Raw genomic sequence first — 12,221 nt, 5'->3', positions numbered from 1 at the left:
GTCATTTAATTTAATGTGTTATTTAGTACAATTATTATATAAAAAAATAATGTGATGCACGTGGTAAAAAACAAAAACAAAATCATGCATTTAACACCTTACCCATTCAAAACTACAGGCTACTTGGCATGGCAAACCATACTTACAGAATAGTGGGGAGCTGTTCACATAGGATGCATTCTTGGTTCAAAAAACAGCTGAACGTAGCACAATGCAGTGGTCTGTTTTAAACTTGACACAGCTTCTTAAAAGCATGTTACTCATGATGTGAGATGCTAAAAAATGCCCTTTCGGTCCCCATCTGATGTAGTCCCCCATCAGGTAGTCTGATGTGGAGTCGGCATAATTTTGAGGGGATTTCATAGCAAATATTGATATGTGATTAATTTTGATTTGTTCAAATAAGTGTTTTAATTCACAGGCCAATTACAAACCGACATCCATGCTGTTGCCCGTGAAGAGCTTTTGTTTTGTGCAGACTCTCCAGAGGATGCAGTGAAAGCAATCAAACCTCTCTTTGCTCTCCTCAACAGGTGTCCATGAACTGTGACTATGTGTTTGTGAATGGAAAAGAGACGCGTGGCTCCATGAACGCTCGGGTGATTTTCAGCTATGAGCACCTGAGTGCCCCTCTTGAGCTCACTGTCTGGGTGCCCAAACTACCCCTTAAAGTGGAGCTCTCAGACAACAGGCTGAGCTTCATCAAGGGCTGGAGGGTGCCAATCTTACCCGACCGCAGGTAAGACACCACCATATCTGTGCTCTCAAATATTCTTGCACTCTGAATGCTGTCTGTAAGCAATAAGGTACATGAGACTGTGCTGTATCGTGAACAAGTCACGGCTGAAGGGCGTCGTTAGGCTGCAACCCCTTCAGCCGTGTCTTATTCACGATACAGCAATAGCCTCGAGTACCTTATTGCTTTTATAAAACGGTTACCACACAATACAAATATTAAAGCCAAAAAATATGTATCAATGCAACTTTGTAAAATCACTAAAAGCCTTCCTTCCGCTGGAAAAAATAGTCCCTGACCGTAACCAGCAACAGAAGTTACATACATTATTTCGCCTATAGATGGCGTCAAAGACTGTCTTTATGAGTGAGTCAGTCAGTAGAATTGAGAAGACATCTTTATATTGAAAGGACTGAAACTTGCGAATATGGAAAAACAAGACGCAACTGACAAATGACTAGCTTGTCAGGGCACGGGAAAACCCTTTAACCAGCCTGATCTCACGGCAATTCGTACGAATTCTACGAGGTGGCTAATTCGTACGAATTCATACGACCTCACTCGTACGAATTCGTACGATTTTTGCTAAATCGTACATATTTTACGAATTGCCCAATTCGTATGAATTCATACAAATGACCTACCCCTGACCCCGCCCCTAAACCTACCCATCACGTGGGTTTAGACAAATCGTACAAATTCATACGAGTGAGGTCGTACACTGTAAAAAATTTGTAACACTCCCAAATCAAAAATTTCAATTGACCGAAAACATCTACATTTTTCAATTGGCCTAAGTGAAAATCTGTACATTTAATTTTAGAATTTACAGAATTTCACTTGGGCCAATTGACAAATTTAGATGTTATCGGTCAATTGACATTTTTGATTTGGGAGTGTTACAAATTTTTACAGTGTACAAATTCGTACGAATTAGCCACTTTTTTATTCGTACGAATTGGTCGTGAGATAGCGTTGCCTTAATTAACTGTTAAAAGGACAAGATATCGCAGCGGACATTCAACAGATTTTTTTATTATTACGAATATAGGACTGACCTGAAGGAAAATGCTATATCTACTGTAAATCCAGGTACACTTGCTTACTCGATCTCTCACTTACTCGATCTCTCAAAATACTCTAACGTTACTCTATAAGCTTCAGAACATATGTTTACGTTGCTAAGAGTGGTTGCTAGGAGTGATACATAGAACCGTTGGGTGAAGCGGTCATAGTCGTGTTTTATCGTGAATAAAAAACAGCTATTGAGCAATCAGAATCAAAGACTGGAACTAACCGTTTTATAAATGCATATTCATTTCCCCAGTAGCACCTTTAATGCATGTTTTCTTTTATTTTGCTGTTTGTTTATTTAAACGTAATACTTGTAGGCGATGTGAGGGTGATAAAGCGGTGTTATATTTTAATTAGTGTAGTTGTAAAAGCTTTAATGCTAGGTCACTAAGGGCTGTGTTAGTTACTATGAGGCCATGGAGCTGATGCCGCATGAGACCCGAATGTCATTCTTCATACAGGCCATTTACTGTGATTTTGACAAATTGAAGCTGCGGTGTTGTCGTACAGTGCACGGCAGAATATCAGCACAGGCATTTTTCATGAGGAACCTCTCCAGAATTAATCATGATGGAAAACATTCTGGTAACTCACTGGTATCATTATTGCTCCCTTACAGAGGTCTTTCTTTTGTGATGTGAATCTCTAATTAAATTCATTCAAATGGACCATTAAAATGGAAATATGATCTGATTTGGTTATGCTAATCCTGTTTGGGTGCAAATCGTCAATCTACATATAGCCTTCGTGTAGGGCTGGCGGTATGACGCATGTACCATGCAAAGGTAGAAATAAGTCATCAATTGCAAATTCAGCTATTGAGATTTAGCTTTGATATCTTAAATTAGATATAATTTAAAAACATCATACATAGCTGCTGGAAAATCTAGATAGTGTATTGCGGTTCACTATTATCAAGCCATTGTAAGCAAAGTCTATCAGTTTCATACAGACAATTCACACACAATACAAGCGTGTCACCACATTTGCATTTGACCTCAATTTGAGTGCCTTTGATTTAGCTTCCTCCCAGGACCTAAGATCTCTAAGGCTTTGTTCACACATACAATCTCTGTGTGATCGGCTCGAAATCTGATTTGTTTTTCAGATGCTATCTTTATGCCGGTGCCTGCACTGTCATTTTGCAAGTGAAGAGATCTGATCTATTTAATGTATATGGTTACTATAGTAATGACTTAAAATTCACCATGGCACCAAAAGACATACGAGAGTAGCTGTCACCATGGAAGGAAAGAGAAGATGACAAAACGTAACATTTTGTCTCTGCTGATATTCTTGACATCTTGTCATAGTGCTGAGCTACGGGTGCATAAAACCCAGCCATGGCACCAGCTAATCCTGATTAATCTCATGATTTCTTTCAGTTCCTTTTTTAAATAGAATCATTTAAAAAGAAATGTAAAAAAAAAAAAAAAAAAAAAAAATTGTGTAATCTCTGCAAGCTTATGAGTTTGTGTGGATGACACTAATAGCAGAACACAGTCTGTTTGTTTTTTTTACCCACAAAATCAGTTGTTTTTAAGAGACCCTAATAAGATTGACGTTGACAAGTCCATCTTCACTTATGTATAAGTGTATGTCGTCGTCCCCCCCCCCCCCAAACAATTTTTTTTAAGCCAGTTATTTATATATATTTTGCTGTAGTGTGTCAGTAAGAAATATCAGTTTGCACTTCCAAACATTAATTTGACATTAATTGTAATAACCCAGTGATATTTTTGTAGGAGTCTGACAGTATATATAGTTTGTTACCATAAAAAAAAAAAAGTTTTCTGTTTTGATATATTTTGGCATTTAATACTACATGTAATTTACAGTCTTCAGTGTCACATGATCATATAGATGCTAAAGAAAAAAAATATATTGTTATCAATGTTGAGTTTAATTTTTTTGTGCATTTAATTGAAATAGAAATCTTTTGCAACATTATAAATGTCTTTATTCTCTATTGATCAATTCAATATATACTTTCTGAATTAATTTAAAAAAAAATCTCACTGACCCCAAACTTGTGAATGTTATGACAGATGTATCATTCACAATAAGACTAGAAACAAACATTAAGAGGATAAATTCGGTAAATTTGATATCATGTCGAAGCATCAAAGGCATTTCTGTACTGTTTACACATTCATGCATATTCTGTGCAAAAACCCACTCAGTCGTTTACTTATTCACCATTTTAATACATAGTGAATTTCCAGTGATGTGAATAACGGCGTTATAAATAAACTGCGTGACTAACGGCGTTATTTTTTTCAGTAACGAGTAATCAAACTAATTACTGTTTCCTCCGTTACAACGCCGTTACCGTTACTGTCAATAAAAATGCGGCGTTACTATAAGCTCACTGAAGCGGTTTTCATCCGAGTAGGCTCCCTCTCAGCCATAGGAGCTGCAAAGTTTTTTCTCTGGTGTGTGTGTTTATGAGACTGGACAAAAGCGAGGCGAATGCCGCGAGCGCGCTCGACAGTGCGCGAGAGAGACCGAGTGTGTCCGAGAAAGCGCTCGACAGCGCGCGAGAGAGACCGAGTGTGTCCGCGAAAGCGCTCGGCAGTGCGCGAGAGAGACTGAGTGTGTACGAGCAGCATAAATGCTTTATTTATAAATAAATTACACATTTCAGCATTAGAATAATCTCTGTAGGATTTTATTTAGTTTATAAACTCCAAAATAACCCGCAGGGAACGTTCAAAGAAAACATCTTTGTTTGACCGGTTGTGAACACGTGCGGCAAACACGACTAGAATTTGGCTAAAATAACCCTCTGTAGGTTATAAAAATAAACCCCCATCAGAGATGATGATTATATTTTAGTATTATTATTTATGTTGGTATATTGTCCAGTATTATATTGAGAGCACTTTTTGCTAAACTTACTATTGTGAGGAAGAAAATACTTCAAGTAGGCTATACAGTATGTCTACCAGTTGAGTTTTATAATTTTAATTATATGCACCAGTTTATGTGTATGTCATTTTATTTATTTATTCCTATTTATTTATTTTTGGTACATTTCTTAAGAAGCATAATTTATTTTTAGACTTATTTGTTGGCCAGTTGTCTGTGCAATAATTATTAAAAGTTCTAAACCATCTTTTGTGTTTTGTTGTTCCACTATAGTAATGATAATATTTTAATATTTAAGTTAATAGGTGTCTCTCACAATGTCCCACAGCAACATTAAAATAGTGTAGATTAGTGTACAATGTTTTATAATAATAAGATGTTCTATTTAGTGTTCATTTCATTCAATTAACATTTCACATTGGGGGTATCCAAGACATTTCTTATATTTAAACCTTTTTTTTTTTTTTTTTTTTTTAAAGTAACGCAATAGTTACTTTCCCTGGTAATTAGTTACTTTTGTAATGATGTAATTCAGTTACTAACGCAGTTACTTTTTATGAGAAGTAACTAGTAACTATAACTAATTACTTTTTAAAAGTAACTTACCCAACACTGTGAATTTCACATGCAAGCGTAAATGAGTGATTTCAGGCACAGCGGTAACACTACTGTTTTGTGTAGGCCATTATATATGTGGTACATCCCAAATTAAATGTTTGATTATTATTATAATTTTAATCTGATCTAACCTGACACTTATTTTATAGATTTTTATTTTTTATTAAACAATTAACTGGATTTGGATGCCTTATTTTCTTTCCCTCTTCCCTTCTTTCAGTTCCTCCCTCCTCTGCTCTGTCCGTTTCCATTCCATTGCTCAATGTTAAGACGTGTCAGTGGGCAGGTTTCTCGCATTGGCCTTCCACACCAATTGATTGATGTAGCTCACTAAACTGGTGAAACAGTGATGTGTCTGCAAAACCTGACACTCATTTTTATTGGATGAGCAAGTTTCCGTGCATGAAATCTCCAGTTCTCTTAACAGCCAAATGAGTTCAAGCAACGCTCCGCTCTTGAGGTGTGTTCTTCTGGTCTGAAACTCGCATTAACCCGTGTAAAGGAGACGAGAGAGTACAACTGTCCTCAAGAACACAGAAAGCTTCTGTCTGCCAGGTTCTTCAACTGATGCAAGAGCCTCGTGCTTTTCCCCTCCATGGAAACAGGAGCGTGTGTTTAACTCAGAAGAGAGCAAAGTGCTGATCAACAACTGCTTTCCACTATAAGTCTTCTATTTCTGTGTTTGTGTGCCTGTTAATCTCTCTTTGTTGCTGAGAAGTAACTGTGTCTCTTTACATGATAAAATTCAGTTCAGTTTAGGCTTATCGATGGGCATGTGTCAGTCACGTGTGTTGTCAGACAGCTGTCTCTACATCTCCAGTTATCTGATTAATTAGTTATGTGTGTAGAATGGGTGAATCTCTCAAGATCCACCCAGCTCTTACCCTGCTTCCGCTCGCTTTCTTCACATGGTGACACACTGCCAAGGGAGCAGATTAGATAGATTGAATGTGATGGTATGTGTGAGGCATGTAAGAGTCACTGATGCGAAAACTCTTTGAAACGGGTCTCCAGATGATGCACTTTTTCATATTGTTATGCAGGTCTAACAAACATTTTGGAGGGAATTCATGATGGAGGGTTGTTTATATGCACACACAGGGTTCTCAAGTTTTATCAAAAGCTTGGAGTGAGATCACATGCGGTTAGGGGAGGAGCCCTAATGGAGCCCCGCCCCCGCCCGTCCGTCCCCGCCCCCCAATTTTACCCATTGTTCATAATTAACCAGCACAAATTGAAATTATAACAATTGGTAAATCTGATAAATGACAGAGCAATTCATCACATCAAATATACTCTTTAATGTTATATTTAAAAATTACAAATATACAAAAATATAACAAATTGCTCCAAACAGTTTGGAAAAACAAATCTTTTTGCATTTTGAATGTGTCTAGTCGTAATGGTATAATGATTTATTGTGTGGTGGGACATTGTGAACAAATGACATAGTATTAAGGTGTGTGTGTGTGTGTGTGTGTGTGTGTGTGTGTGTGTGTGTGTGTGTGTGTGTGTAAGTGTGGCCTGGTAAACCTTACATTATGGGGACAAAATGTCCCCACAAGGATGGCAATATCCGAAATCCTTGTTCGTGTGGGGACATTTTTTGGTCCCCATGAGGAAAACGGCTTATAAATCAAAAAAGTTATGTTTTTTTGAAAATGTGAAATTGCAGAAAGTTTTCTGTGATGGGTAGGTTTAGGGGTAGGGTTAGTGTAAGGGAATAGAATATACAGTTTGTACAGTATAAAAATCATTATGTCTATGGAAAGTCCCCATAAAAAATTAAAACACTACATGTGTGTGTGTGTGTGTGTGTGTGTGTGTGTGTGTGTGTGTGTGTACACAAGAGTACACACTCCATCTTATGAAATGTGTTTTGTGTTGTAAGTGTTTGTTGCACATTTTGACGCCTTGATAACATTTATATATTTAATGTTCTGGCCTAAAAATGTTAGACGAGCTTTCTTAATTCCAACTTACCTTCTCCATCACGACGTGTGTTCGCGTGATGTTGTTGGTTACTTAGTAACGAACGTACGGCGGCCGAGAATTTTCCGTCAACTTCCGTGTGTTCGCGCCTACGGTTCGCGCATCTATGTTGCCTAGTAACGAACGCAATCTGGCCGAGATACGTGCTGGCGGCAGGAAACTTCACTTTGTATGCCTGCGCCTCGTATACAACGTTATATATAAAGCTTGCAGGACAACTTGGTTGGCATTGCCTTTTCAGCGTGAGAAATACACGGTGTGGCGTGTGAGCGTGTGAACTGGTTGAATTGCGTGTGTCTCACGGCCAATGCGTGAGACTTGAGAACCCTGACACATTAGCTATTTTAAGACCCAATGCACTTAAGAAATGCGAATTAATTAGGTAATGGCACAAGCATGCCAAAAAATCTGTGCTGAACGCAATTTACTCCACAGTTTTAGAAGCGGGTACAGTACACTTCAGTAACATTCATGAAAGTGCGCTCATCTGTGCAATGAGTCTGAATGCATGTCTTATATATGCTCTTGTGCATCATTTGCAGATCACTGGATGAATAACTGTTGCTATAGCTCTATAGAAAATGAACACCAACACCTCCCTTTAAATGTATATATACTGGATTGGATATATATACATATTTATATACAGTAGTCAACATTTGAAATGGATAAAAAAGTTCATCAAAGTTGTCCTAAGACAAGATTGGGAATTGTTCAAAATTCATGTATAACTTTTATGAAAGGTTTCGATCCACTTCAAATGTTGACTACTGTATATTGGATGGATGGATGGATGGATGGATGGATGGAGGCAGACAGACAGACAGATAGACAGATAGATAGATAGATAGATAGATAGATAGATAGATAGATAGATAGATAGATAGATAGATAGATAGATAGATAGATAGATAGATAGATAGATAGATAGATAGATAGATAGATAGATAGATAGATAGATAGATAGATAGATAGATAGATTCATTCTTGTAAAAATGTATTCTATAAATCAGGATTATGTGAAATGACCAAAATAAGAGTTTCCTATGTGTTTGCTTTTCCTAAAAGGTCAATTTGTAATGTTCAGATCCTCTGTTAGTCTAGTTCTATTTCACCATATAAATTGCTGTTAAAGTTCACCGAACTTGAGTGAAAACATATTAAACAGTGAGAGACGAAAAGTCAACATGCATATGAATGGCACATATATTCTGGTGTGAATTTCTTATCTAACTCACAAATGATCTCTCACGCATCTCCTCAGAACGGCCAGAGACAGCGATGACGATGATGATGATGACCGTAAAGTGAGCCGTGGATGTACGCTTCAGTACCAGAGGGCCCAGGTTAAGGTTCTGACCCAGTTCCACACTACTTCTACTGAAGGCACAAACCAGATGATCACAATGCTGGGTCCTGACTGGCAAGTGGATGTGACTGAGCTGGTGCAAGACTCTCTGAAGGTGGTGGACGCCAGGGTGGCTGAGCTGGTGGACAGGACGGTGCTTGTGGCCAATGAGCTTGGATCATCCACTCTGAAGGTAGAGTACAAATAAGAATGGACCTTATGAATTTAGGATTGATGGAATAATGGGGGGAGAGGTGAATGGAGCTCTCAATACCATTTTACAATGCAGCAATTTAATTTAGCTGTATTACATTCTCTTCATCCAACATTATTGGACACTGGTCCTTACTCATTGTTTTTATACCTGTCAAGAAATGATGCAAAGTGTCTAAGGGACAATTGTTCAATCCCTTTTACTGTCTCATATATCCAAGTACAAAACTTTACTTTCACTCTCTTCCCTGATGTTTTGTTTTAGACACTGGTATGGTGGTCTAATTTATTTTATTTTTACTTTTTTATTTTATCAGCTATTATAATAAAATCAAAGCAAAGTAAAAAAATAAAATAAAAAAGGCCACCTTGCCAGTGTTATAACATGTCAAAACAACATCAGGGAAGAAAGTGAAAGTAAAGTTTGTACTTGGAATTATGATAAAACATTATTTATTTATTTTCATTTTCTCATTCTTTCTCTTTTTTTGCAACAATTGCTCATAGTCCAAAGTCAACCTGATAATCATCTAAGTGTTTTTAAACAGACAGATTGCTAAGAATATAAATGTAGTTTATTGATCAAATCAATAGGGGTCCTAAATCAATATTTCAAAATCTCATATTTAATTTATCTAAGTTAGCTCTGCTGCTGTCTTTGGCTTTTAATGCCCCGTTAGAAAGCTATTCATATGCATATTTAGTCCCAGTAGGCTATTCAGAAACTGGGATGTTTGGGAAGAGAATTATCAGTGCTTTCTAAAAACTTCAATAGTGTTAAATTGGGGGAATCATTCTTGAAAGTGAAGTTTTCTCTCCATTGAATACGCACACAATCAGTTCATTGTGTCCAAACAGAGAGAGATTTGATTGTTCATGACAGCTTCATCACACCTCTCCACAGTGCTGTCTGTTGTTTGGCTAAAAAAAAAACAGTCTGTTTTTGGCCATAAACAAATTTGAGCATAAAAGAAAAAGTTTGCTAATTTAACTTGGGAAAACTGCAAAGGCCATTAATAATTAATGGCCAATGCAGATTTCGAATGTTTTTGCTGAATGCAAGCTGAAAATAAACGAGTCTGAGCACAGAAGCATCATTTCACCCTTCAAAAAAAAAAAAAGATACAAGGGAAAGGTATGAATAATGTTGCTTATTAGTCAACCACACCAGGGTTTTTTAGCTTATTTGGTGGGTCTTTGATCTTTCTCTGCCAGAACGCTCATCCTCCACCCGTCACTTTGGCCTGAACACAAAGACGCTCCGCCGTTAAGCTTTGAACGTCTCTCGTGACACATTGTTTTGATAATCTCATGAACAGCAGAAGGTATTGCTGACCCCTTCTCAGCATCGACTGAGCTGTAATGGTCCTGTGAATCAATCTACAGTAGCATTAAGTGTACAATATTTACCCTCTGAGCCTGATTCTTTGTATTTCCTATCACTTAATTGGCTCGCCAGGTCTACCAAGTACAGTAATTAGGTTTTGGGGGAATAGGCAGTCCCTTTTTAGCCTTTGAACACACTCTATTCATGCATGCAAAGCTCCGGTTATAATGCAAACATCAAAAGAAGGTATATCAGCAAGTATAATAAAACTAATTGCAACTGCCTGGATACCAAACAAACTAGCCATTCTGGCAAGAATTTGTTTTTAGTTCCCCTTTTTCTATCTGCCATTCCTTTTCTCTCCTTCAGATGCGCTGTATCTTTGAAGCTTGCCTTGAACTCGGGGAATAAAAAATGCAAGAACAAAACAGTTTAGTTCAATTATACATTCATCTGCTTTCCCCCCCAAGGTCTACATCTCTTTTCCAACCGGAGCAAGGGAGAGAGGATTGTATAGGACTGGATGGTCAATGAACTGTAACAGCCTTCTCCAAAACATTAGTGCATTGGGACACAAACAGTGTGCATCTGGGACATATGGGTCGCAAGTCTAGGCTGGATCAGGAAAAGCCTGGGTTGAGCTTCCGCACACCAAGACAGCATCATGTTCTTCACCGAGAGATGAGGCTAAAAAATGGCTTTTCTATGCCAAAAGATGGTTGAGCATTGCCACTTCACAGACGGAAGTATAATCAGCAGCATGGCTAGATCATAAACCTACATCAGCTTTGAGGGCTTTTAGCTGGAGATGGGTAATTTTGAAGAGGGAAGTAATAGCAGGTTGGAAATGAAAATGTTTGCTGTAGAGGTTGGAGATTTTTGAACACCATTACCAGTCATTATGGAGTTTATAGGGCGAAATTATAAGAGCAAAATTCGCTTTGCTCCCTCGTGTGTTGATAAGTGTAACTAGCTCTGACTCAGCTGTGATTAAGACAATAATAAGAAGGTTATATTATTGTTCTTTATTCAGTATAGCTGTGATTGAAAAGATAAGATAAGATAACATAAGATAATGAGCTCACTTTGCAAATGCCATTTTGGGAAAGCAAAAACAACTTCAATTTCTGTCAACATCTTTTAGTGTTCTTTACTAGTCATAATTCTGTTTGTCATTCAGAGACTGAAGTGTAGGCTGCTGGCAACGATTCAGTTTTAAAATTTAAAATTCATCCAATCTCTATGTACTTCTCCCTCTTATTGTGTCTTTCTCGAGGCAAAAACACTCCACATAAGCTGCCTTGTTCTTGTCTTGAAAATGTGAGTTTAAGTTAATCTTTTTGAATTATGAAAAGATAAAAACTATCCCTATATTGAGGCACGTTTGATCTAACTTGGCGCTGTGTGGCTCTTGGGATTCCCAGGGTCTCATGGTTCAGCAAAGACACACAGGGGAAAAAAAATGAGATTCTCTGACCCTCCTAGTTGTGCCGCCCCACTTGACTTTTCACTCGGTAAGTCCCTGGTGACCTTTAACGCTGGTAGGAGGTGAAGAAACGGTGATATAATGGGTTTGAAGTGTCAGGATTTATGTGGAGGCCGAGTGCTGGCCGTCCTCTAGAGAAAAGAAGCATTTTCCCATGCTTCCTTTTCTCAGTGGGCTGCATCTTGAATATGTGGGATTACTCACTAAATGTTTCTGTTTGACAGACATTGTAATTTCACTCCCCCCCATTCTTTCTTCCATTTAGACTGTCTTTACTCCTCCATTGTCTTTCGGAGTGTGAAAGCTCATCTTGTTTTGTTGATTTCAGGTTGAATCGCCACTGGCAGTGGAGGCGGTACTGGGTGAAACGCAGTTCTTTGTGGTAGACGAGAAAGTGTCCATTGCGGAGCTTCGTGTTCATGCCATCTCGGGACTGGCACTTAATCTTCAACCAAGCCCTGGCAACAGCCATACCATGGTTGCCAAGGCAACTGGCCTGCAGACACTCTCCACTCTTAAGCAGGTATAGTTGATCCCTTCATTGTTTTTCATTTAT

General features: G+C 38.0%; 1 protein-coding gene across 2 annotated transcripts in view; it reads left to right on the top strand.

The window, feature by feature from the left end:
• The window catches only part of tmem132e (transmembrane protein 132E), a 354,664-nt gene that overhangs the window by 336,577 nt on the left and 5,866 nt on the right, over positions 1–12,221 (top strand). For both annotated transcript variants that reach the window (XM_084414634.1, XM_084414633.1), the window contains exons 6-8: positions 534–739; positions 8,556–8,832; positions 11,994–12,188. In XM_084414634.1, coding sequence (XP_084270760.1) covers positions 534–739; positions 8,556–8,832; positions 11,994–12,188 — 678 coding nt within the window. The remainder of the gene's footprint in view (positions 1–533; positions 740–8,555; positions 8,833–11,993; positions 12,189–12,221) is intronic.

This window comes from Rutilus rutilus (assembly GCF_951802725.1).
Source record: "Rutilus rutilus genome assembly, chromosome: 7".
NCBI classification, from domain to species: domain Eukaryota; kingdom Metazoa; phylum Chordata; class Actinopteri; order Cypriniformes; family Leuciscidae; genus Rutilus; species Rutilus rutilus.
This window is presented reverse-complemented; position numbering and strand designations above follow the sequence as displayed.